This window comes from Heliangelus exortis, chromosome 3, assembly GCF_036169615.1.
Source record: "Heliangelus exortis chromosome 3, bHelExo1.hap1, whole genome shotgun sequence".
In the NCBI taxonomy this organism is placed as follows: domain Eukaryota; kingdom Metazoa; phylum Chordata; class Aves; order Apodiformes; family Trochilidae; genus Heliangelus; species Heliangelus exortis.
The window spans coordinates 27,086,067-27,113,558 of record NC_092424.1 but is presented as its reverse complement, the minus strand read 5'-3'; the positions used below and the strand labels follow the sequence as shown (position 1 = coordinate 27,113,558).

At 37.4% G+C, this 27,492-nt stretch overlaps 2 protein-coding genes across 4 annotated transcripts in view; one reads left to right on the top strand and one right to left on the bottom strand.

The window, feature by feature from the left end:
* Positions 1-16,336, top strand: part of WDR26 (WD repeat domain 26) — a 33,438-nt gene extending 17,102 nt beyond the window's left edge. For both annotated transcript variants that reach the window (XM_071739746.1, XM_071739747.1), the window contains 7 exons: positions 2,965-3,105; positions 5,363-5,482; positions 6,259-6,404; positions 6,849-6,927; positions 7,475-7,604; positions 10,396-10,581; positions 11,401-16,336. In XM_071739746.1, the coding sequence (XP_071595847.1) occupies positions 2,965-3,105; positions 5,363-5,482; positions 6,259-6,404; positions 6,849-6,927; positions 7,475-7,604; positions 10,396-10,581; positions 11,401-11,426 (828 nt within the window). In that variant the 3' untranslated portion in view covers positions 11,427-16,336. The remainder of the gene's footprint in view (positions 1-2,964; positions 3,106-5,362; positions 5,483-6,258; positions 6,405-6,848; positions 6,928-7,474; positions 7,605-10,395; positions 10,582-11,400) is intronic.
* Positions 16,337-18,480: 2,144 nt separating this feature from the next.
* Positions 18,481-27,491, bottom strand: CNIH4 (cornichon family member 4). Of its 2 annotated transcripts, XM_071739752.1 has the most exons (5): positions 27,356-27,491; positions 25,923-25,991; positions 24,789-24,901; positions 19,570-19,710; positions 18,481-19,043 (listed from the first exon to the last, which is right to left on the bottom strand). In XM_071739752.1, the coding sequence occupies exons 1-5, from the start codon at positions 27,422-27,424 to the stop codon at positions 19,016-19,018; spliced, it is 420 nt and encodes a 139-aa protein (XP_071595853.1). In that variant the 5' UTR covers positions 27,425-27,491; the 3' UTR covers positions 18,481-19,015. The 2 variants fall into 2 exon arrangements, with proteins under 2 accessions (XP_071595853.1, XP_071595854.1); XM_071739753.1 differs by lacking the exons at positions 25,923-25,991; positions 27,356-27,491 and adding an exon at positions 26,583-26,748.
* Position 27,492: the final 1 nt, after the last annotated feature.

Genomic DNA, 27,492 nt, shown 5'->3' with positions numbered 1-27,492 from the left:
TCAGTCCTTTTCTTCCTAGTTAGAAAGTCATATAATTTGAGTCCTTTTTGCTGTTTAGAAGGTGGGAGAACTTAAAACCCTCTTCCACAGGCGAAGTTGTAAATAGCCCTTAAACTTTTCTTCAGGCATACAGCTGTTGTGGTTTGTTTATTACTGGAGCCAGTGTGTTCTGAGCCAAAAAATGCTTAGCAGTATAAGCTGACTTCTGTAAATTTTGCAGGATTATTCTGAAACAAACAAAAACCAAACAATACAGATAATTTTTGAAGTAAATTCTGAATTACATGTTCTTGCTGTTGTTTTGTCACTGAATTGTAGAGGCCCATCTTTGTTTATATAGGTGGGCTTTAATACACATCATCTTGATTAGCATACTTCATAGTGAGTTCTTAGGTGATATCTGGTTAATGAAATAAAAAAAAATGTTTTGGTGAGTATTTTAGACTAACATTTTTGGCCAAGAATTACTAAAGGAAAAAAATCCCTAATAAAGACTCAGTGAGAACGCAGCTTTGTAGAATTTTTATCATCTGTATTAGAGTACTTGAAAGGGTTTACTTCTTTAAGGAGGTGGATGTCTAAATAACATTGGGTCACATAACTCAAATGGTTCATTTTGGTATTTGCTAGAGCATGCTTCTCATTTCCTGTAGCAGTTGACTGTGTCTTTTGAATTGTAAGTTAAATCAGGTTTGCAAGACTTAAGATATTTAGAACTAATCTGTGTGTATATATGTAACAGGGAAACATATATGCAACTCTGAGCAGGTGATGGGAGAGTGCTGTTTAAATGTACACTATTCTTTTTACATACACTTGATGTGTCTGAGAATTCCTCATTTCTCCCTTTCTTTTTTTCATCACCTCTTCTCAAGTGTAATAACACTGTTTCTGTGTGTGTTCTTCATTTCATGCCATTAATATCTTACTGCAGTTCTAAGCTTACTTAACTCATTCTTGTTTTCATTTTCATGTGTTCATTTCAAAGTTCTTATCTGATTCAACAGCATTAAAGACTATCTTGAGTGAACTATGTTTCTATGTGGAATGCATCATTTGACTAAGTGTGGCAGAATCTCTAGAATACAAAGGATAAGCAGAGCAGGTGCATCACCTTGTCTGGCATGTGTTGTCTTTGATAGAAGGTTTTCCTTACAGAAACCTTCCCTTTTTCTCTCTCCCCATTCTAAAAACTGTTGGCAGGTTTTTGGTTTTTCAGCCAAGGAGCTTAACTATTGTAGACTTAAGCTATTGCCTGAACAGTTTTTTTTTTCCACATAACAAAAATCTGGGAAGCTGTATGTAAGGGATAGAAGTGCTGAGATGTCTCTTCTTTTGGTGGCGGGTGGGAAGCAAATGGACTAAATTTGGAGATGTTTTCCAGAAATACCATTGATTGCTGTTTCAGAGCAAAACATGGTATAGCAGTTTTGCTGTATTTGGAGAGAAGTATGAGAGACAGTAAGAGCCACAAAGTCCTATTGTTAGAAGAGGAATGTTTTATGTCTCTTGCTCCTCATGAGCCTCACATGTGATGCTGGAGAAGTGACAGGCATACTTTAGTCCTGATGTGAAAAGAAATATGTTGGAGGCAAGCTCCAGGATGTGAGTTGATGTCAGATGACTGTTTCCTTGCAGATTGGTTTAGCTACAGACACGGCAGTGTCCAGTGCAGGTCAGGAATAATGATTAGAATGGAAAACAGGCCTTGGAGTCCCGTTTGTTGCCCCTCTTTCTTTGTGCTTTGAAGATTTTTCTTAGCTCACTGTCTTTTGAGGAACTGGGCTTTTCTATCTGTCAGAACCATTCAGGCTGAAGGCTGTCTGAAAGTCACCAGATCCCTCACAGTTGATCCCAGGAAACAGTTGTTCATGTCACTCTGTTCCTTGACCACATTCTTTCTCTTTAGAATCAAGCTATACTTTGATGATTAATACTACAACAAAAGTAAAATAAGGTGCAATGTGAGAAATCAAGCTAGATTTTCAAGTGAGTTACTCTTTCTGAAGAGAAATAGGAGGTCTAAACATCTCCCATTGACCGGGGGCGGGAGGGAATAAAATCAGTTCTCTGTTTTCCAACAGGGTGTACAAAAATTACTTTCAATGTTTTAACAAGTTTGGTTTTACTTTGTGTTATATTCATGTTGTTTTCAAGAGTCAGTACTGATACTGTATAGAAGAAGGTTTGAGTGGTTTCACAGTATGTAGCTGTAATATTTATTTTTATAAGCTATTTGGAAGTCAGGTTCCTTTGACAAGGCAGCAGAAGAGCTGTAACTGAAAGGTGATACAAGATACTCTGCACCAGTGAAGTATGCTTCATTCACTAAGTCTGACAGCAAAGATGCAACATCCTGCTTTAGGTAACACTTCTGAAATAAGAACACTTCTCAAGGAAGCTTTTGAAATACCTTTATGTAAAACTTTTTCTTGAGCAACACACACAACATATATTCAAGTTTATAAAAACATTGGCACTTAGAGGTTTTCCCTTCTGAGCATGCATAAGGATTTTGGTTACCTGTTTAACTGTAACAGACTTCAGCACGTTTAAGCTTTTAAGAAAGCCACTTAATTCTGAAAAATATAGATACTTTGTTTTGCAGTACATGCAGAAAGTCTGGACACAACTGAAATCTTCTATAGCAAAACAAACATCATGCAATGTACAAGTCTGCGTGTAATAGTATTTTGCTAGTTCTACCTTCAGAATCATGGAATATTAGAAAAAAAATACCTACAAGTGTTATTTTTCATGTTAAAACTTAAAAGCTTTCAGTTTATGGCCCTACTCTGTAAACTAGCAACTGCTTTTCAAGTAAGAACCTATTCATGGGTTTTGTGAGATGCAGGTGTCAGGTTGCACAACGCAAACTTGCCATTCTGTACTTGTACATACTATGTATGTGAAATCTAGTAGGAATTAATTTGCTCTGTCTTAGCAGAATTTCTCTTGTTTCAGGATACTCACCAGCTAAAACTACTTAAGACGTTAGAAGGTCATGCATATGGTGTATCCTATATTGCTTGGAGTCCAGATGACAACTATCTTGTTGCCTGCGGACCAGATGATTGTTCTGAGCTTTGGCTCTGGAATGTACAAGTAAGTAGTGACTAAGAGTTAAAAATAAAACTTTGTGGTCAGCGTACCGCTTTGTTCAGTATTTATGTATGTTAAGCATGAAGGAGGTCCCTTCTACAAACTTTTACAAATATGTGAATGTGTAAGGAGGAGAGAGTGATTTTTTATTTTTTTTTTTCACCTGGATTTGAAAAAACAGATTATGGCAGCCTAAAAATTCCATACTTGGTTTGTAGAAAGCTAAAGTTGGAGTTCAAGTCTAAGTGCCTGGGACTGTACAGCAACTCCAGAGTATCTGCTTACTAGTAGTTTCTGAGAAGGGATGGCATAAATCCATCAGACCATGGAGAGCTAATGAACAGATTAACATAATAAATTAATTAAAAGAAACAGAGGGCAGAATTATCATCTAAGGGGAGCGATTGCTCCTTGAAGATTCTGATGAGCAGCACAAGTAAATGCTACAAGCTATTTTTACTTATATGTAACCCTTTGAGTGATAGTGGAAGGTCCACAGAAGCTTAAATTTATGGTTTCAGAACTTTGTCTTTCAGTCAGACAGTAGGTTACTCAACCATTTCTTCTATGAGTTTGAAAATACTTTTCTGCTGTTCTGGTTGTTTTGAGGTATTGTTTGTTTTGTTTTGCTTTTTTTTTTTTTAATGGGAACTTGAGTTGATATAAAAGCTTCCTCTGCCTCAGCTGCTGGCTGTATAGTCTTTCTTTTGCTGTCTTGGACTCTGAAAAATTTAGTTTCCTAAAACAAAAATGTTCTTTTTTTCACCCTTCAAATACTTTTCTTCTGTTTAATTGATTAAATTGGCTAAGTGAAGAGCACTAGAGATGGCATGAAGCAGTAGAGAGAAGCCCTTACTGTTTTGACAATGACAAGCAATTTACGGGCTCACTGTCATGTGAAACAGTAGTATACTATTGCAATAATAAGCTAGGGATGAAAACTAAATCTTGGCACTGAGAGCTCCAGATCAGGGAAGAGAATGTTCTACATGCTTTGATACTTCAACTTTTTAACAAAATATACTTAGTCAGATGCATTTTTCTTTTGGTCTTCTGCTGCATCCTTAGTTTCTATGGGTTTTTTTATTCCATATTTCTCATCTCTAATCTGTTCTTTCAACTTCTTCTAATTAATCTCTTTACTCATAATCTTCCAGTTGTTTGATATACTGAGTAGTAAATCTCTCCTGATTTAAGGGATGAAAGACATAGACCCAAATCAAGTCCAGGGTCACTGGAGATGCTGAAGTAGTTTTGCCTTTTTAATTGCATTATTCATGATTTTATTTTGCTTTTTAATAAATGTATTGAAATAATACACTCTGCACACTATGAATGTCAGATAAAATTATCAATCCTTTTTTGAGAAAGTGTGACAGAATCTCCAGAGTACAAAGGATAAGCAGAGCAGGTGCATCACCTTGTCTGGCATGTGTTGTCTTTGATAGAAGGTTTTCCTTACAGAAACCTTCCCTTTTTCTCTCTCCCCATTCTAAAAACTGTTGGCAGGTTTTTGGTTTTTCAGCCAAGGAGCTTAACTATTGTAGACTTAAGCTATTGCCTGAACAGTTTTTTTTTTCCACATAACAAAAATCTGGGAAGCTGTATGTAAGGGATAGAAGTGCTGAGATGTCTCTTCTTTTGGTGGTGGGTGGGAAGCAAATGGACTAAATTTGGAGATGTTTTCCAGAAATACCATTGATTGCTGTTTCAGAGCAAAACATGGTATAGCAGTTTTGCTGTATTTGGAGAGAAGTATGAGAGACAGTAAGAGCCACAAAGTCCTATTGTTAGAAGAGGAATGTTGTATGTCTCTTGCTCCTCATGAGCCTCACATGTGATGCTGGAGAAGTGACAGGCATACTTTAGTCCTGATGTGAAAAGAAATATGTTGGAGGCAAGCTCCAGGATGTGAGTTGATGTCAGATGACTGTTTCCTTGCAGATTGGTTTAGCCACAGACACTGCAGTGTCCAGTGCAGGTCAGGAATAATGATTAGAATGGAAAACAGGCCTTGGAGTCCCGTTTGTTGCCCCTCTTTCTTTGTGCTTTGAAGATTTTTCTTAGCTCACTGTCTTTTGAGGAACTGGGCTTTTCTATCTGTCAGAACCATTCAGGCTGCAGGCTGTCTGAAAGTCACCAGGTCCCTCACAGTTGATCCCAGGAAACAGTTGTTCATGTCACTCTGTTCCTTGACCACATTCTTTCCCTTTAGGAAGGGTTATCATATAAGGCATTGATGCATTTGTTTATTTTCCAGACTGGGGAGCTGAGGACAAAGATGAGCCAATCTCATGAAGACAGTCTAACAAGTGTTGCCTGGAATCCTGATGGGAAGCGTTTTGTCACAGGAGGTCAGCGTGGACAGTTCTATCAGTGTGTAAGTTCTCTGCATCTGACCCACTGAAAACAAAGCAAAGAATGAAAGTTGTGTGGCAATTCATGTCTTTCCACTTTTTTTGTGTGTGTGTGTGTACACGAGAGTGTCCAATCCTTTGTAATTCAAAGAAGCAGTATATTAATGCTGGTATTTCAGCTGCAGTTCTGCTTTATGGAGTAGTTTACTTGGGTTGAAGCATCTTTTGTAGAGGTATTACTCTGCCTAGATGATGGTTTGTGGTCTGGGAACTTTTTTCCCTAGCCACTCTAGAAAATACACTAATAAAAAATAGTGTCTTTATGTACAAATATTGTTTATTTCGCAAATTTCTTAATATATGTCTTAGTGTTTGCATGCTGTCTTTGCTTAATGAAAATGTGAAAGCCTCATTACTTGGCTAGGAAAGGTGGTCCACCTGAATTGGTGCCCAGAATAAAAGTGCACTATGTAAATCTCACTCACTGCAATGATGAGTGCTGTGGAGTGATGTAGATTGAATATATCACACATCAGAAAAAAAGTGAAGAAAGAGATTCTCAGCTGTCCAGGACAGATACCTACAAAAAGCCCTCTGTTAAGACAGCCAAGCCCCAAATTGTTAAGTCCTCTCTTCTACAGAGTGAGAATGCTTTCTCTAGCAACTGTCTGAACAGAAGGTGAAAAAGATAATTGTGTCACAACTCCACAGAAATCAGAGACTAACATTTCAATTTTTTGTTTTTTTGTTTGTTTGTCGTTGTGTTGGTTTGTTGTTTTTTTTTTTTCCTTCTGATCAGGACTTAGATGGCAATCTCCTTGATTCCTGGGAAGGGGTCAGAGTACAATGCCTTTGGTGCTTGAGTGACGGGAAAACTGTTCTAGCATCGGACACACACCAGCGAATTCGGGGTTATAACTTTGAGGATCTTACAGACAGGAACATGTAACTACCTTTTGTTTTGAATTTCCAGTTCTTAGAGTCAGGAGAATTAAAAGAATAACGTGGGACGAGAATTTTTGAGTTCCAGTTGCTGCAGATAATACTAGATCAAGTATTAGAAATAACTTCTTACTCAGTGGAGTGAGTTTATTGTGGATGTTCTATCATTTATGTCATCAAGAATTGTTTTCTCAATTCCTGGCATATTTTAGTAAATCCTCCCTTGAAATTAGGAGCTGGATTTGAAGTCTGAAGTCCCTTTTGGTCTTAAAAGGACAAGCAAGCTATTGCAGACCTGGCTTGTGCTGACATGGAGATGTACCTAATTTCAAATTCAGAACTCTCTTTCCCTGATAATATTGCAAAGACGCAGGCCATGCCTTTTGTCTTGGTGTTGTATCATTGTTTGGTTAAGTGTGCTCTTAACACTGTGTCTTGTCATTTCAGAGTACAAGAAGATCACCCTATTATGTCGTTTACTATTTCAAAAAATGGTCGTTTAGCTTTGTTAAATGTAGCAACTCAGGTGAGTTGTGATGATAAATGGAAATGCAAATTACTTGCCACTGCTACCTGTTATTTCTATGTAACCTGGAATGTTTGATATTGACCACTTTCATTTAATAAGATGGCCTTAAGATTCATAATTGTAGCATGGCATTCTCTGACAAGAAGGCAGTCTTATTCTTGCGATTTTTTTTTTTTTTTTTTTTTTTTTTGACTGATCTATAGTAGAGGTTCATATTTCAAAATTTTTACATTAAATGGTAGTATCTGTCTATTGAGAAACCAGGTACAGCAAGAATTGTGGCAGGTTAACATGTCTTGGAGCATGAGAATTAGATTTTATTTATTTATACTTTTGGAACCTTCATTAAGAATAGGAAGGATCCACAGACTGTAATTTTAATCTACTAATTCTGTAAATCTTTACTTTCTTGATCTAATAACAGTGCTTATGTTGGCTGAAGTAGTGTACTTTTATAATGTTTAAAATATTTCATTATCTTTTGAAAGAATGAAATGTTTAATGTTAATGATAAAATAACATCCTTTATGTTTCATATTGCCAGGGAGTTCACTTATGGGACTTACAAGACAGAGTTTTAGTGAGAAAGTACCAAGGTGTCACACAAGGATTTTACACAATCCATTCGTGTTTTGGAGGTCATAATGAGGATTTCATCTCGAGTGGCAGTGAAGGTAACATCATTCCCCTTTGTGCAGAAAACTGGAACACTGTATCCTTCCTGTTCTTTACTCATGTTGTTGCCAACTGTCATGGCTAATAGCAAACAACTGGTTTGTTAAATGTTTGAGGAGCACTGAGACTGCAGCATACTTCAACAAATAATTGTGTGCTAGCAGGAAGACTCTTTTGAGAGGATGTTAGTAGACAGCATTAATGAATCTCTTGTGTTGCTCTGGTAAAGCCAAAGCATCTGCACAGTTTTAATTAGAGGTAGGTGGGGTGTTTCTGAGGCTTTTTGGTTTTGTAGTATAATACTTAAGCCTAAGGTTTGAATCAGAAATTTCTGAAGAGTAACAGCTTCATTTACCTGTTGAAGATACAGGTGTGGTGAGGTTATTTTAAGTTAAATAGTCATCATGTTCATTATGGATGGAGTAGTCTCAAATTAAGCAGTTGTTGCCATAGTCTGGTAGGGTTCCTTAGTGACTAAAGGGTTTGTGGGTTTTTTTATTCAAGTGCCTGTGGCTAGAATAGAAATTAATGGCTTATATCTTGAATTGGATCGGTTCTATCACTGATGTACTGCCATCACCTCTAGTGGAGATCACTTCAGATTCAAGCCTATGCAGGGCTAAGAATTACACTTGAAATATGTGAGCAATCACTCTCTGTACTGTGTAATTCACATCTCTTAGGAAGTAAGGTTGGTCAGGACATGTACTGCTATCCTTTCCTGGAAAATTCCAAGTATTTCTAAAATAAAACAAAATTTCACTCTCTGACCAGACCCAGTGGAATATAATTGCTGAAGGATTCTAGTGCAGTGTGAACCTCTTTTCATGGTTCAGCAGGGTATTTGGTTTGAGACCCAAGTAGCCAAAAATTCAGAATTTTGAGCCATGCTAATGTTCATGTGTAGTTGTATATACTGCAGTGCACCAGTCTTTTTTTTTCCCCTGCTTTTTTAGTCTTCACTGTCTTAAAACCTTCTGAGCAGCAGCTGAAACTGATAGCACTCTATTCAGATTTCATCTGTCTGAAGCTGTTGCTTCTTTACTGAATTGTTGCAAATGTAGCTACTGAGATGCAAACAAAACAAAAATAACAATGCATTTTCATAACCTGTTTTAAAAGCTAATAGATTGATTACATTGACAAAACCCCTTAAATTTAAGATGTCTTGTCAGCTAAGTAGACTTTTTTCTAACACTTCAATCAATAGGAGTAAAATGGAGGTCTCTTTCTGAGAGGAAAATTGCTGCCTTAATCTAGCAAACTTTTTTTTTTTTTTTCAAAACACAATACACACATTCTGACAAGCATCACAAAATGGTTTACATTTAGGCTTTAATTCTTCCAGACAGTGGAGGCTCGTCTGTCCAGTGTTTCAGCAGAGAGTGAATAGCATGGCTATGTAGTCTTTTGAAATACAAAGTGTAATGTGTGCACAAGAACATTTGCATCAATGCAAGTTGGTATAAAGGTGTTGTACACAAATGAGCTGATTCAGCAGAAGCCAATTGAGTCACTTGGTTCCATGATGCTATTCTAGCAGGTAGATCAGACAGCAAGTTTGTTTTGTAAATGGTTGGGGGGGGGAGTAGAGGAAGATTGGTTTGTTTGATAAGCCTTGAGAATGACATCTACAGTAAAACCTTTCCCATAGATGAAAATACTTTTCTTTTGATATGCTAGACCAAAATACTGGGCTTTTGTGTAGTGCTGGTACTTACTACATACTCATTCAGTTTATATAGCTCTGTTTGGAGTATTCCAAAGACATTCCTGTGAGATCAACACAGATTGGTTGAAGGTTGCTGGTCTAAAGTTGAAGAAAAAAGACAAGAACAAAAAACCCCCAAACAAGCACGAATAAAAACACCAGCCCCCCCCAAACCAACCAAAAAAAAAAAAACCCAACAGACCAAAACACCTTTATTAGTGTATCCTTAAATTTGTTGGTTATGAAGCAGTATTGCTTCTCTTAAAGTTGCAGTGAAGTGTCTTGACTAGTTCATTTTTCTATTTATAGCATGTTGCTAGAAGTAATTAAAAACTTCCTATCACAAAATAAGATCTATAGAGTTGTTTACTGCATCAATTTAAGTACAAATTCATATCTTGAAATAACATCACACAGAAAATTAGTGTACATTGTGTACAGTAGTAGGTCACAATTTGAGACATTCATCTTTGCTGCTCTTCCTCATTTGCTCTTTTTGCACTTTCATTGCAGTGTTTGAAGTCTTTAGTATCAAGATGTATTTCATAAACTGTAAAGCAGTGATCTTGTCTAGTGCTCATCATCAGGTGGTGGTTGTAAATACTCTGTTGCAATACACATGACTTCATAATGCACATACTAATATGCAAATTTGAGCAGTTAAGGAAAAACAGTAACTTGCAAACTTCCTTCTGAAAGACAACAACTCCGTATCTTTGAGTATCTTGGTTTCTCTCTTTAGTCATATGTTTGCTTATTTGCACTGTAGTAAAATGTTTTTCTTCAAGCACCAAGCACATAGTAGACTTGCAAGTCTTAAAAAGGAATGTGCCTCTTAGTGGAGGAGCTTTACCCATAGTCTTTTGATCACTTTTAGAAGAAAAATTTTGTTAGTGCTCTTACACATTCCACAGATGTGGTTTTTAGACATGGGTTTTATTTCATATACCATGTAACATATTCCATACGTTAATGGGTTTTTTAGTTTCTCCATTTTAGAGAAATGGAAGTCCTATTTGATAAAAATCATATTGTGCAGAACAATGTTTCTCACTCTGTTTTTTTTACATTTTCTTTAGATCACAAGGTATATATTTGGCACAAGCGCAGCGAGCTGCCGATTGCGGAGCTGACAGGGCACACGCGCACTGTTAATTGTGTGAGCTGGAACCCACAGATTCCATCCATGATGGCCAGCGCCTCTGATGATGGCACTGTTAGAATATGGGGACCAGCACCTTTCGTAGACAACCAGGATATTGAAGGTAAAAACCAGTGTTTCTGGGTTCTCTAACTGGTAAAAGGTTACATCAAAGGCACCTGGTTTGGTGGATGTTCATTACCATAAGTAGGATTAAAAAATGCTTTGAACTGTTGGGTAAGAATCATTACTTCTACCAAAAAGAGTTACTGGGGTTTTATGTATGGCTTTTGGCTTTAAGTACTTTGTTTGTGGAATTAAAGGAAACGACTGGTACTTCCAAAATTATAATAAGATTTCTGACATGGCCCTATGCAAAGCTGTGGTGTCACTAAGACCTCAGTGTTATATGAACTGGCCAACCTCCTGTTTGTAACAACTTTAATGAACCCATAAGGACTCAGAGCCTATCTTCCATTTGGTTTTACCTGTGGTTTTATTTGTTTGTTTTCTCCAATTAGCTACTTGCTCACTCTTGGTTCTTCCAGAAAATGGTCTGTTAAATGCCATAAAAAACCCAGTATTTCTCACAGTCCTTCCACAAGAGGCATAGGTGCACAGAATAATACCTAACAGCTTAGGAATCTTTGAATCGATGGCAGCCTTGTAATTAGCACACTGTCCTGGAATTTGAATGCAAATGTGTGTTACTTCTTTTTTGGAAGAGATGGTTTTTGTGTACCAACACCTAACATGCTAAATTAATATGAATAATGACACCTAACCCTAGCAATTTTTAGCATGGGACTTAGCTACAGTATAAGATTCGCTAACTAACACATGTTCAGTAAAACCTATATAAATACACTGTATTAATAGAAATATTAAGTACTGTAATATCTTCAAGATGTGATTTCTTTCTTATGTTTTTGTTTTTACTCAGAGGAATGCAGTAGCATGGATAGTTGATGGCGAATTTGGAGCAGACGACTTCAGTTTAACTTAATTAGTCGTATTTTAAATGGCTTGGGATCTGGTGCAAGAAAACATGATTGATAGCTGGACAGATGTGCTCGTCATGAAAAAGAACCATTTCTGAAGCCCATTTGGGGCCAAACATTTACCACCTTGCTTCATAGTAACCAGTCGAGATGAAGCACTTCGTTAGAACGTTGTTGGACACCTGTTGAAATTAACCCCCCCCCCCCATCGGTTGTGAAGAACTGTGCTCCATTCAGGCTAACCATTGAACTCAGTATATATATTTTTCCCTCCTGCCTTTTTGTCTGGCAGGCTACTGTTCTTGTTGATCTTCTGTGTAATGAAGTTTAAATGCTTGTTTGGAACACTTTATTTAACAGTTTAGAAGGCTTGATAGAGTGCTTTAGTCTGAAGAGTATACATTGGATAGGAAAGTATTTCATTCTCTTGTTTCTCAAGTCTCTCTCCGCCTTACTTAGCTTGAGATCTTTGCAGCTTGGTTCATGGATTCTAGCCTTGCCTGTTGTGCAGTATATATAAATTGAGATGATAAACCAATGAACTATGTCAAAAGCACTCTCGGTATCACATTTGACAAAGTTTTGTACTTTTCACATAGCTCGTTGCCCTTCAAAGGGGTTAACAGCACAATTTTTTAAAAAATAAATTATTTATAGGATTAAAATGACTTCATTTGTATACATTTGAAATTAAAACATTACAAGAAGTGTCATGAAACACAGCATTGCTGATGCTTTTCTGGAGCGTCTTGAGACCAATCAAAAGCAGCGGCTGGAAGGACCTTTATGTAGGCAGTGGAGATTGTTTTAGAAGGAGGAACTTGCTGTAAATGTTAACAGACTAAATGTATTATTTGGAGGAAGAAAAAAAAAGGCATTCACAGTGTACCACCAGATTAAGAATTTAAAGAAGATATGGTCTTTGTCTTTTAATTACATAAATCTGTGCAGCAGTGCTGGTAAAAGGTAGAATACACCCTGAGGGAAGAATGTGTTAAAGGAGTCCTTTCTTCACAAAGCCAACATTTTATAAAAGTAATTAACATACAAATCATAATTAAACACTTGCATTATGATGGAAATTTTTCTTTACTTGATAAACAAAGGTGTATGAATTTTATTTTTGAAGAATACATTTAAGTTTGGAGATTTAAATGCCTTTCCCAGACATCGTTGCAAGCTGGTGCTGTGAACATTTTGACTTATATCCCATAAGAAAAGGGGACATTTATAATTTAAATATTTATTGGTTTTTATCTAAATGGATGGCCTCGCATCTCTGTGCTCCTGCACTACACACAAATTCATTATGGGATGGCACTGGATTCCCTTATGTTGTCTTGTGTAGAAAGGTAGTATTGGTACTGCAGTGATGTAAAGAGGGAGTAGGGAAAGGCATGTTACCAAGAATGATTTGAAAAGAAGTGTGGACTTCATCCTTTAGTGAGATAATAATCTAGTGTCCTTACTAGTCATGTGTGGAAGAAGGGTGGGGGAAGGTTTGCTGGAGTTCCTGGGAAGAAAAGTGTAACCTCTCTGATGAATGGGAATGTGGTGTTAAACATAAACAAAAAGTCCCTTTTCCTCTTCCCAAGAGAAAAATGGTTAGCTGGTTAGATTTTTTTTTTTTTTTCTTCCTAAGATTTCAGCCATCAGGTGGTGGATTTTTCTCTTGCCTTATGTATAAATTTAAACATAATTTAAGATTCTGATACTCTGGGTGAGACCAGCCCTGAATCTGACGTACTTTTCTTTTAGTACCTCCAAAATGAAGAAGGAACTTAAATGTTCTCGTCTTTAATCTAGTACATTTGTCTTAAAATTAATGTGAATTTCTTTTGATAGCAGTTACTGTTCCACAGAACTGGGAATACATGTGTAAAGTTAAGACTATAAATCAATTCCTTTCATCAGCTCATTCAAGAGGAAGCTGTGTGTTTCTTTTCCAAGTTCAGACAATGTAAGATCAGTCAGTCTCATTCCTTGTGGCATCAGTGTTGCAAGGAAACAGACAACTTCCTAAGGTCAAATTTGAGTAAGCTTTTGGTTTTAAATAAAATTTTAATACCTAAATTGTAAAGTGTTTTATATTTTCCAACCAAGGTATAATTCATGAGCAATGCCATTTTGTGAATCTTTAGAAGTCACCTAGTATGGACTTACCCTACAGCTTAGGTTTTCAAACAAAACAGTATTTGGGGAGAGCAGGGAGGATAATTCTGGTTTTGATGGCACTTAACAATCTCATGCAATGGTTACCTCATACTCATGGGACTTCAGTGGGAACTTCAGGCAGGGGCTGAAGGCTGGCTCAAATCTCAAGTTTCATATGCACTTCAACAGGCATTTTTTGTGTGGTGGCCGTATGTAAAGTGAGATTCCTTATTTGGTGTGGGGGTGTGTACAGACCGATGCCTACTTTACATTGCAATGCATTGTAATTAGAAATATAAACTTAGTACTTTTGACAAAATACTGCCTCTCCCTTCTGGGGTTTCTCTTTTGTTTCGTACCTCTAAAATATACCAGGTATTTAGAAGCAGAGTTAGGAAGAAGCCCATGATCTGGTATCTCCACTTTAGTTTTGTGGTGCAACTATGCAATGTGAAGGAAAGCTCCATCTAGGTGGCACTATTCCCAGTGGGTCTCAATCACAGCGTGTTGTGTAGCTGTCTGCCTTGCAGGGGAGAAGCAGAGAGGAAAGTGAAGAGGCATCTTTTGTTTTGCCACACTACTTGGTCCCCCAGTAAACTGGCATAGATCTAGCAATAATGACTACAAATCCAACATGCGGATTAAAGAGGAACTTAGAGTAATTCTAACACGTCATAATACTCACAACGTGCAACTTTAAAAGTACCAATACTTTTTGTACACAGACTACAGAAGGAGACTAGGGGGGAGGGAGGGGACAACTCATTCTGCTCATTTGCAACTTGTTAATTTCCATGTGCTTAAAAATGTTCATAGGCTGGAGTGTTAAGGCTAAAACAAGTACACACCTGCAATAAATTAATGTATTTCTAATCAACAGACCTATTGCTTTAGAGAGGAAAATACTGTAAGCTTGTACTCCTTTTGTAATTGTCTCTGGTCAGCTGTTGGCTTAAAATATTTACAGTAGCCCCAGGTTATTCTCGAGGCACACCTTAAAAAAATTACATGTAACCATTTTTTTGCCTGAATGTTCTTTAGCTGTTCAGGTAATTTTCAAGACACAATGGAGCACAAACGGGAAAATGCTAGATCTGTCCTTGTTTTGGGAATGGAGATGGAAATTGCATGTGTTTTAAATTCCCTCTGTCTTTTCTGAAGTTCTCCAACTTTACTTTATAAAAATATAGATGGAAAAACAAAAAAAACCAACAACAAAAAAAAACCTTGCAAAGATGCAAGGTAGATATCTATCCAGATCTTGCCAGTTACTTCTCAACTTGGCTTCAAACAGGTAATTCTAATAAAACTCAGTATGTTCTTGGGAGTTTGTGTCTAGTTGTGTAATTTTTACACTGCTGATAACTCCCATCCAAAATATTGAAGGCTTCCTTAGCAGGAAACTGGGACTCTAAAATTAGACATTGTTTGATGGGAAATGTAGAGCCACATGGGGAGGGAGGCAGAGAAAGAAGAATGAACATAAAAAGCAGGATTTACTGACCAAATTACTTTAACTCCAAGGGGGAGGAGGAAAAATGCACTTTCAATAGTTTGTCCGTATTTTTAGCCACAATACATGCTTGTATCTTCATTTTTATTTTGTGACAACTATTAAGAGAAAAACCCATCCCATAAATGGATGATAGTCCTTTTGACCTCCTCATGTCTTTTCCACATTGGCTTGACTCCATTTTCAGCTGCCATATTTAATTTTGAAAACTGCTACTTTTAATGAAGTTTAGAAAGAAAAAAATTGACACTTTTTTAAAAACAGGGTGGACTTAATTGAAGTGTGCAGTGTTGAACTACTGCTGGAGTAGCTGCCTCTAGTTGTTAAAATAAACCGTAGACAAGTTTTCTGTCTATTAATCCAGATAATCTGGATTCAATAAAGTATGAGTGTTCCTCCCATCTGGTATGAATGTGTGTGTGCATGTGTTCATTAACAGACAGAACCAAATGTTCTAGGTACTTGCCATGTTTTATTGCTTACTTTAAGTCATGTGTATGTGAAGTGTCCTTTGACTGGAAGGTTTTGGTTAATATCAGTATATTTTTATAAATTTGAAATTCATTGTGCCCCATCTTTTTTTCTTAAAACATTTTTCATTGCTAGGGTATATGTGCTAGATTTGAATATTAACATTTTTAGACACAGATGAAAAAATTATTGGCTTCTAGAAAATTTATGGGACAAAATGGATCCTCAAAGCATGTATGTACTTACAAACCAAGCTGTAGAGATCAACAGAACTTTATTGTTGATCTCAAGATTTCTAAATTGTCAAGATTTATATGGAGTTGTGGTGGAACTAGTTAACACTTAGAGCTTTTGGTATGTAATGACTATTTGCTATGGACTGATATTAAATGTTTCAAAGGATTGCGTTCTTAAAACTTTTTGTTATTCTCGGATTATATTAAGTAGTTAAAAAATTTCTTTGCTATGTTACATTAAAAGCATAAGAACTTTGGGTCTTGTATTTATTTTCACTTGTTTTACTAATTAATTACAGAACACAACTTTTTTTTATTTTATAAAAGTGTAGTATTTTAAACATATCTTTAAAAATTGTTCAATTGGAACTACATTAATTTCTGATTCGTTTTTATTAGGATTTTTAAAAAAAAACAACAACACTTTTTCCATGTTGGTGCACAGCACTTAACAGAAATGTTTGTATTCCCTTTCAATTCAATAAACAGAATAAATAACTGGAATGAATAGTTCTTAGTTTCCCTAACTTCACTTACATGACTGACTTGGATGTTAATTTCTTGATTATTAGAGATTTGTTCCATATTTTTAGTGTCTAACTTTCTTGCTGGGAAAAATAACTTGTGTCAGTTCAGCTGAAGATCAATTCACTCAGTGTTGTGTGCAAGCTTTCCAGTTCTTAGTTTTGGCTATGATGTGTTGGGGCTCCATGTTTGTGTTTTCACTGTATATCTAGCACTTTGCTTACCTGTGTCCCCTTCTGCTTATCCAACTTGTTGAAGGTCCCACTCCATCAAGGCTTTCTGAAAGCCTTCATTCCTTAAAGATGGACCAGTGATTTAAAGATGGAGCAGATTTGGGTTATCATTGGGCTTTATGGGGTTTTTAGATATTTCATATTAAAGGGCTCCTAAAATACTTACCTTTTGACTTAAATGTCACTTAAACTGGAGATCAGGGCCTTCCAGACTTCCATCTGAAAGCTGACCTGAAGCAGCTTCATGGGTGACATCTTTGGCATCTTAGGTGCTTTTATTCAGCTCTAGCTAATAGTCTGTTAAATAAAAAGTGCCTATATTTCTCTTCCTGTAGCTTCACCAAATTGAAAACTTTGCTGAAACACATTTAATTTTTAAATTCTTTTAGCTTCTATATTAGTTAGAAAAGCTCTTCACTCCTTCTAGGAGCACCCTGGTGTTAACTTTACTACTTCTCTTAACCTTAGAGCAGTGTTTACATAACCATGCCTTAAATGAAGGTGTGAACAGAAAGAGCGTGCCTTACTCCTTTCCATGTGCTGCTTCCTTGGGTACTGCTTGTTGCAGGAGAGTTGTTAAGATTCCAGACTTGGTTCAGTTCTAAATGATCCACACTGCAGATGAAGTTAGGCATTTTTGTTACCTTTTGATCTACTGTCCTATATGTGTCTCAGGTGAGAACACCTGAGATGGCAAGAGATAGAGTTATAGAATCTCTACCCTATTTAATGTCATCAGTGTAAGTCTGAGATGCTAGTAGTTAGACTTTATTGAATATATCTCACATTTTCATTAATAATACTATCTTAATATGTCTTTAGAAGATGTAAAAATAATGTAGACTTAGAGATGTTTCTCATTGTGAAAAATCATTAATGAGATTTATCTACAGCAAGAACTTAACTCAAGCAGCCTAATACTGCCCTTTCTTCTAATAGATAACACTAAACATACACATAGCCTTTCTTTCACATACAGGATTCGTGCACCATCTAGGCTGCTACAGATGTTAGTGACCTTCCTCTCTTTTAATGCATTATTTCCTCTCCTTTTTTCAGCCCTGCATCCTGTCTGTGTTTCAGCTTCATAAGCTTCATGTTTTCTGTTTTGATTGCTGTGGTGTCATGTAGTGTGTGGCATGCAGCTGTGGTAGTTGTTTCTTTAGCTATTTCTTAATAAGTGTAATTAACAGCAGTTTTTCATCCTTGCACAGCTGAACTTGGACTCTATCTCACATGAATTTAAAACCTCTAACTTATCCTAGAACACTAAACACAAAGTACCCAGAGAAATACAGCTTCAGTGTTCTTTTCACTTCTGGCCATGAAAACAATCTGTTAATTACAGACCTGCTCAAGAAGGAAAAGCTTATGAATTTTAGGACTTCATTACAGGACTGTATTTTTGAAATGTTTCTCCTGATGTGTTTGTTTCAAAAAGCCTGTTCCTATGCAAATATAAAAACATGTAGAGAGAGTGAGGATACAAACTTGGGCTTATCCCTGATGCAAGAGCCACACAGGAAGAACTTTGCTGGTGTCTCTAAAGCAGAGTCACATGAGAACTGTGATAACTGGTTCACCAGACCACCTCCCTGAGCTAAGTGTATTCTTCATTCACCTCCCTGGATGTGGAAACAGCAGCTTCATGAAGCAGTGACTGCAAATAAGCCTTTTGCTCTGTACCTAACTCCAGCCCTGGTGCAATACAAAGTTTATTATGTATGCAGGTCAATGATGCATTTGAATGAGGAGTTGAAGGGAAAAAGTAATTATTAATTATGTTTCTTACTAATCTGTTTATTACTCTTACACGAGTGTCTCTTTTGCCAAGGGAACCTCAATCCATACAAACACAAGACTTCATATAGGTTGTTGGAGAGAGAGAGGTGGAAAGGGAGAAAAGCGTAACTTTTATTCCATTGATTTTTAGGTGGAAAAGAACACTGGCACAACCAAGCAAGCTGTGCTAGTGTTCCACTTTGAAATGTGTGTTCCAAGCACTGCTTCAAACTAGGCATTAACAGGACAACGCAACATCCAGAGGCAAATCCTGACACCTTTCAGTAACAAGCAGACATCAGAGCTGCACTTAAATTTGTTCTGGAACTACCACCCATGCTGCTGCAAGAAATTTTCCTTCTCGCTATTTAATTCTTATCAGTTCTGTCAGCAAGGATTTCATATTACAGAAGCAGCAGCTCCAGCACTTTGGGTTACAAAGGAACAAAACCAGTTGCTACACAAATCCAATGTCTTTTGAAAATATTTTATGTTAAAAATACAGAAAAATATTTCTTGTTCAAAGAGAAAAAATATACTGCATGATGACACAGAGCTAGGTATGTTCAGAAGGTGTCTGTAGCTCCACCAGTCACTGGAGTGATGACCCAATTTGACAGCTAATGGATCTTTTTCCGACTTCTCAATCATTTATCAAAGCCAGAATCATACTGTGACAAAACAGAAAACACAACACCAGTGGATTATTGAAGCACGTGCAAGTAGGAATTGTGATCACTTCATCAGAGAACTGCACTTGATTCTGAAACAGCAAGTCAAGCCAACTGTTCTACATGCTTTGCTTATGCAGACAAGGATTGCCGAAGTAGTAAGCTTACTACAAGTCACTTAGCTTGACCAACTTTATTTTCTAAAACAGAACTTGCAAAATAAAGTTGGTCCTCAAGATTATCTCCATTCTAAACAGGCCACTTATTCGAGGTAAATCATGAAGTCATGTAACCCTATATTGTACTTACAGAGATTGAGTTTACAAACAGTGCTTGATCAGAAAGAATAAAGGCAATGCACTTAAATAATGAGTCTGGAGGGAGCCATCAATATACGTTGTTGAGGCTTAGCAAAATGCAAAAAGATAAAGACACAAATACCAGCAATTACAGTACCTGAATAGAGGAGATAAAAATATCTGGCAGAAAATTCTTTTGTTCCTTGTGAGCCATTTTTGAAACTCACCTGTAGAGGTACATGAAGAAACAGAGCAGATGAAAACCTAGTTTAATCATGGCCTCCTTCATGTGTGACTTCAGTTGTCCTCGGTTATGGATCTCTGTGGGATCAAATACCCCCATGTTTCCACTTGGCACCATAATGTACCTAGAGGTTGAAAAGAAAAAACACATGTAACAGAAGTATAATTATACAAACATGAGACAGTGTCAGGGAACAGAAGGGGACTTGCAACTGAAGAGTCATTTCACAATTCAGCATAAGGGGCCTCTTTAATTTTGTTTTGGTTTTGTGGTGTGTGTATCTCTGCCAGTACAAACCCATAAACAAGTAAGAGCACGAGAAGTATTATCAGCCCAGCTTCTCATGTATAAATGGGAGAGTTTTGAGGTAACAGCTAATTCCATTTCATTTTAATTGCTGTCTGTGGCTACATCTACTCACAGTGGAACGATGCACTAGATGAAAGGGACTGGAAAAGAATTAATTTAGCTAAGAACTCAAGATTTATATTAAAAAAAAAAAAAACAAACCAGAAACCAACAAAGAAGCCACATACTCACAAAATCCGGTGATCAAAGTGAGATAGCATAAGACAAGACAAAGGATCTGTGTACTATTCTCATCTTTGCCACAAACACCCTGTTTTATTTAAGGACAGACAACTGTGGGTGGCAGGATGAGACTGGGAAGAACTGAAGGACAGCTGTCCAAACCCACATAAGAACACAAGCTGAGTGAAACAAAGTGAAATGTAAGCAAAAGGAAGAATAAAAGCAACAAGTGTTTATATCCTGTGAAAATTCCGCAAGCAGCATGGTTTTCTTGTCATAAGTATTTCTCAAGAGAGCAAATAAAAACTAAGTTCTCACTCCAGCTGAGCTCAGTCAGTATTACAGCTTCACTTCCATGTCACACAGGCTCCACCTTCCTAGAATAATAACTCTTCCTACACAGGAATTCAACTCTTGGTCTTACACCTGGAGAAAAGCACGGTCTCACAACACTTTTGATTTTCATTACATACTCAAGGAATGGTACTCTTGTATTTCAAAAGGCACTCCCCAACTCTTGGAACATTCATTCCAGTAACAGGAGGGGAAGCAAGGAAACAAAAAACAAGTATGTTTTCTAGCAGCAGCAGCAAACCAAACCAAACAAAAAAAGCTAAGGCCACAGTACTTGTCTTTCACAGTCATTAGAAAGCACTGCAGCATATTTGACCACTAGAGACAACCATATCCCATAAAGTTCATGTGATATAACCACTGTTTGAAAGTCTCTCCTAAATTTGAAATTTTAAGCAATTAATATATTTTTAATATTGTAATAAAAATTATTTTCCATTTACTGGAAATGTATTCCATTAAAATGCACTACAATATATAAGTTTCCTATACCAATTTATCTGAGAAGCGCAGTGCATAGTTCTCTTATAACTCTAGAATTTATTAATTTTGCTTTTTAAGAAGAGTGATAACACTTAAATGATGCAACTGAATGAAAGCTTGCAGACCTTGGAAAGTAGCTTTTCCAAGAGCCTCACAGTTAAGGACATCTTATATTATACATCTTAAGAAACTGTAGTCATGGACACCACATTGTTAGATGGTGACAAAAACAAATCAAGCTAGTTTGTCATCAGTTAACAGCAAAAAAATTCTGCATCAAAACCACACAGGACAAGAAAACTCAGCTTTAATACACATTAGTGCCTCAAAAATCTCTACTCAGTGGAAGCTGCTGCCACACAACAGGCCATTTCCCTCTAGATTACACAGTTTTGTAAGGAATGTGGAAGTTCTCGTCAGAATTTTCACTGTATTTTAAATATAAATATTTTACTCCTTAAGTCTGAAGAGGGGTATGATCTACTTGAACACATGACATGAACCACATTGTTTTGACCTACTGTCTAAAGCATGTCCCTCCAAGAAACGGAACTGCTTAACTTTTTTTTTTTGATGAGTCTTTTTCTTTTTGTCTAGTGGCATTCACTGTTTCCTTTGTAATTCTTGTTTCTTTTGCATAGCAGTAGCTCAAAGAAATAGCGAAGAAATAAAAAATATGTTTTGAATGTGATTCATTTCAAATAAGCTACCTCAGTTTTATCTAGTTTTAAAACAAGGAGAATGCAAGACAAAACTGTCTCACTGGAGATTGTATAAAACAATACTAAATTCACCAAAACACAAACCACATTAAAGAAGCCTCTATGTATACTGAACAAGAAGGGCCAGGAGGATGTTACAATAAACATGCTGCACTGGGAGAGTCTCCCTGATGCAATTTTTAACAAATTTATCATCCAAAGGATTTGTTTCTGATGCCCCTTTCACACAAAACCTCTCTAACTCTCACTGTAATTACTGTGACAATTAGTAAATTAAAACAGTACTGTCTGTTCTATTTAGTCATCAAGATTCAACAGGTTTCGACGAAAAGAGAATAAAGGAAAGGGATTATTATCCTACCTCTCTCATCACTTAGATATTCTAAAAAGCACAGACTTCTTCAAGGTCAATACAGTTGATTTCTGTACCCATCTTGTAGTAGAATGATAATCTTAAACCTTTCTGAATTTATATGCAGCAACATTTACTCCAGAAATTGTTTTTTTAAATACTCTAACACACTTTCAGCTAACACTTGAAGTTTGCAGGCCATGGTAAAAGCTTCACACATCAACTGTTCCCACTTAATCCCCAGTTTAGTAATCGACACCTTCTCCTCTCTTCACTGTGTCTGTCTGGCAGTGTTGATGTGCCTAAGGGTGGGGAGGCTCTGCAGAGGGATCTGACAGGTTTGATCGATGGGAGAATGTCAATTGCATGAGTTTCAATAAGGCCAAATGTCATCAGATACTGTAATTCAGCCTCAACACCACCCAGCAGCTCTACAGGCTTGGAAAGGAGTGGCTGGAGAGCTGCCCAGCAGAGAGGGACCTTGGGGTGCTGACTGACAGCTGGATGAACAGGAGCCAACAGTGTGCCCAGGTGGCCAAGAAGGCCAATGGCATCATGGCTTGTACCAGGCATATTGTGACCAGCAGGATCAGGGAGGTGATCCCACCCCTGTACTCAGCCTTGGTGAGGCTGCACCTCAAATACTGCGTGCAGTTTCTCAGTACAGAAAGGATATTGAGCTACTGGAGCATGTCCAAAGGAGGGCAACAAAGCTGATGAAGGGTTTGGAACACAAGACTTATGAGGAACAGCAGAGGGAGCTGAGGTTGTTTAGCCAGGACAAGAGGAGGCTGAAGGGAGAACTTACAGTTCTCTACAACTACCTTAAAGGAGGTTGTAAAGAGGTGGGGATCAGCCTGTTCAATGAAGTTACAAGTAATAGAACATGAGATAATGGCCTCAATTTGCACCAGGGGTAGTTTAAATTGAATATTAGGAATAATTTATTCACTGAAAGAGTTATCAGACACTGGAACAGGCTGCCCAGGGCAGTGATGAAGTCACCATCCCTGGAGGTATTTAAGAATCATATAGACATAGTACTTCAGGATTTAGCTTAAGTCATTGTTAGATTAATGGTTGGACTAGATGATCTTGAAGGTCTTTTCCAACCAACGTAATTCTGTGATTCTGTGTATTCAAGACAGTTTATAGTTCACTGTTTTTCTGACTACCATACTTCTTGTCCACTGTGTCAAACATAAGTTCTATCCCAAATCATCAGACGTCCTTTGTAATGCTAAACAACACACTTGCTTTTGTGGACCTCAAACTCCTTTGCTATAGATGGGATAGTCCAGACTATTAAAGTGGGTGAAACTCCTTAACCCACAGAAAGAAGACAAGCTTTGCAGTACAGGCTTAAAACATTCTTCCAGGCAAAGTATCCTTATTATCATATTAATTTGTTGCTTAGTACATACATCTAAAATTAAGGAAACAATCTTGGATTTTAGGATATTCAGACTGTTGGCCCCATGTAAGAGAAACACAAAAGGAGAGCTGTCAGTTCAAAAGAGTGGCCAAAGCTTCCCACCTGAAATGTGGAAACTGAAATATTTCTGTTTTCAGAATAATTCAAAATTCTCTTTGAGCAGGTCTAGAAGATAAAGCAAGTGGCTTCTTCAAGCATTAACCTAAGAGAAAGAAGCAGCAGCAGAAGGCATACTCTTTGAAGTTTGAAGATTTCTTGTATTTCTCTCTCTATTGTCTCTGTAGACACAGTCTAGCATAAATGAAGCAGCAAATGCAAACCCCATACTTACCAGGAGACACAGAAGTGAATACTGGTCATCTTATGTAACACTGTAACACAGCTGTACATACGGGTTACCCATGTGGATGGCCAAACAAAACTATCCCTGTATGTGTGCATTGAGGCAGTTTTACTGTCTCATATTAGTCCAGCCTTAGAAACATCTGAAGGCATTGCTAGCAATTTTTTAAAAAATGAGGGTGATAATCACATAATTATTTTGCCCTAGAATGAGATTACCAATAAAGAGATACTCATCTTTTTAATGAGACCCACGAAAGGTCTTACTTAATTTTACCAGCAACTTGACCCATCCCTACAAATAGTTAGGCCTAGCAGGTTCAGGCAAACAAGAATGACAGCCAACTTTTCATACCTATATCTTAAACAGCTGGTCTTTGGGACATCTCATGGTGCAGTGATTAGAGAGAATTTGTGACAAATCCACACACAGTTTTCATTAGTACCTATAGAAGTTCAGTTCTCTGCACACTGAATGACACTAAATAGAACATTCTTGAACCAACAGTCCCAATGTTGCCACAGAGAAACCCCAACTGGTAAGTAAGACAGTAAGATAAGTAAGAAGTAAAGAGGATGTGTGGGACAACACCACAGCCAGGAGGTTTTACAACTATCAGTGTTGCTGACCTAAGTACTTTGATGCTAACATCACTACCAGAGATGTAGGCACTGAATGAAAATATTAACAACTATATTTGAAGTACTCCTTCATAATTCCAATTAACATGCTATTATCTCCTTGAAAATTACTCACAAATCAAGATTCCTGGGCAGAGACAATGCAATCACATCATTTAAACTATTGGGTTTCTTGTAACTTTAATTGCAAGGGGAAGTTTATTTTAATTAGATCCACGAAGACTGTTAGGAGCTCAAGAACACAACTGAAACATTTCATTGTGACATATCTTCATACTACATTTAAAGCTAAACTAGCAACAGTGGGACAAAAAAAGGCACACAAAACCTTTTGCACTTACCTATAAATATTCCATGTTGCTACTGGCAAATTAAGGAGAAAGATGAACCAATGCAATGAAAGAAGCATTAATACAGTTACAACAGCATGACCAATCACTTCAGAGAGCACCCACTGTAAAAAAAAAAAAAACAGAGAGAGAGAAAAAAATTATACACACAAATGTAAATTATTTTCTAAAGAAGACATCTATATGGAGTTATTGTCTAATAAGGTAAATCTCAGACAGAAAATAGTGGCAGAAGCATATGATTTCATCACAGTGTGGGGAAATTTATAACGTTATTATATAGAGTCCATGTGACTAAGCCAGAAATCAGGCCTTAAGATATTGTAACAGGTACCTTATCTGAGTATGACAAAAATTTGTAGAGAAGCACAATGCATGAGCACAAGTGTATTAAACAAGCACTTAAGAAAGCAAGCTAAGAAAGTATGCAGTGCTCATTTGAAATCACTGTAGAGAACAGGGGATTCAAAAATGAGAGAAGTAGATAATTACAATCTACACAGACACAGGACAAACAAACAACCTCAGGCTGGGAAGAACTAAGGAAGCTGATCAATATGAAACTGGCATGGCAAAATTAGGTCAGCCCCTGACCTAATAATACATTTTTGGCTTGATAGTATCCTGTAGCATTCTCTTATATTAAAAAATATTCTTACATTTTCTTATATTAAAAAAGAAAATACATTTAAATCAAAGTGAACACTCAAGAAGGTAGATAATAGATTTAATGAAATAAATTTAAATCAGATTTAGTTAAAACAATACTTTTCCTTGCCACAGTAAAACTCTCAACAGTTCAAGAGATGTCAAAAATTATACAGAAGCACCAGAGAAAGCTGCTTTAAAGGCCTCACGCTTATGTCATGGGTAAACATCCGTGGTGTGACACATCTACAAGAATGAAAGCACAGAACTCCAGAGCTCTGAGAAGAGCTAAGTCTCAGTCCCACAAATTCAGAGCACAAAGAGTCAGAAGAACAGACTTTTGTGATTGAATTTGCTGAATGGGGGGCATAAATCGCAAAATATTTGTGGCAAGATAGACATTACAAGACTGCTATTTGTGATGCTAAGATGGACTGTTTTCTTAAATCACATTAAATGCAAAGAGGAATAATTTACTTTATTGAGTTTTGAGCAGCATGACCTAGCGTTGATGTAGTCACATTCCAAATCTGACAGTGTAATTATCTGAGGTCCAAAATAAGGAATAACTGTATGGTTATTTGAAATACACAAAGTTTTTTTATCCAATAAGTTGGGGAGAACACTCTGCTCTAAGTGTCAAAAGCACTGTCAAAAGCATATTCCAACCAGATACCACTCATTCCTACTTCAAGGAGAAAGTTAGGCCACAATTTATCCTCAGCTCAGTGATTTTATGATGTTTTTCCAATGGTAACTGTTGCAAAAGTGCTAAAGTTCAGTTCAACACTTAGACCAGGAAGGCAAACTCAATACTTTTAGTATCGGAATTCTTATTACAACATTTGAAACTAGAACTTACAAGGAAGAAAAAGTTAATGCACTTTAAAATATCTCCTCACAATAAAGCTGAAATAGTGCAGTTTTAAGTAATTTTTTTTTTTTTTTTTTTTTTTTTTTTTTTTTTTTTTTTACATTTACAGCAACACTGGATTAATTCACATGATGATTTCCAAAAGAAAAGTCCTCTCAGAAAGGCTTAGGATGCACATGTGCACACCATTGTGCTACATCCTGTAAAGCTCATGCTCCTTTTCTCCATGAAAATTAAAGAACACAAGGCTTTTTTTTCTGTACGTAAAAAATAGGTGGTCTTTTCTTTTTTCACCAAGTAGCCTATCCTTCTAGAATGAATTTCTTCCAAGTGCTTCTGTACTTTTTGCTGTTAGAAAAGGGTAGATTCTGTAACAGCAACAAGATTTGAAAGATTATGAGAGCCAATTCTCCTTTACTAAGAAAAATAAGAAAACCAAATCACTGCTTCCAACGCCTAACAGCGTTAGGCAGGCAGGGGCTGCAGCAAGCTTTTAACAAAGAGCAAGGAAATTCTGTTTGCCCAGGAACTCAAGCGTCTAGTGTGAACTACGAGCTCACATGTAAAAGAGATTAAAAGTCTCTTAGATTTTTCTAAATTATAATTACGACACTATCGTCTGGCCATATTTTTGTAGGCCTGCGTGGTTTCTGGGGGTCTACAGCAATGCTTCGACACCCTTTCCTTCCTCTGCACCAGCGCCAAGCTCACGATGCCTCTTTCCAGGAGACGATGCACTTTCCACAGCACCCGCCTCACACGCCTGTGGCAGCCTGCAGCCACCCGAGCTCGCCTCGCTGAAGAAACTAAGATATTTCGGGCACCGACTCACTCGCCGTTTCCGCGCAGCAAGCCACCTTCTCCAGCTCCGGGGGGCTGCCGCCCCGCATCCCCCCCCGCCCGCGGCCATTATCCCGCACGGGCCTTCACCCCCCACCGCCCGCCCTCAGCGACACCTCAATGGTCGTGGCCTACCTCGGTCCTGGTCCTAACCATACCCACCCCGCACACCCCCAGCCCCGGAGAAGAAGGATACGAAATATACGGAGAGGAAAATGAGGGCGCAGCAGTCGATCAGCGAGAAGATGAAGACCACCGACTCCATCCCGCCGCCGCCGCCCCACCCTCCCCCAGCCGGGTATGGTATTGCCTGGCCCCGTCCAGCTGCATGCT

Excerpts from the sequence above, each read along its gene's own strand:
- CNIH4 (XM_071739752.1), bottom strand. The coding sequence starts at position 27,424 with ATGGAGTCGGTGGTCTTCATCTTCTCGCTGATCGACTGCTGCGCCCTC. Across the intron at positions 25,992-27,355 it reads TTTTCCTCTCCGTATATTTC|ATAATTACACTGTCAGATTT; the intron begins GTATCCTTCTTC and ends TTTGGACCTCAG. Across the intron at positions 19,044-19,569 it reads TTCTTCATGTACCTCTACAG|TATGATTCTGGCTTTGATAA; the intron begins GTGAGTTTCAAA and ends GTTTTGTCACAG.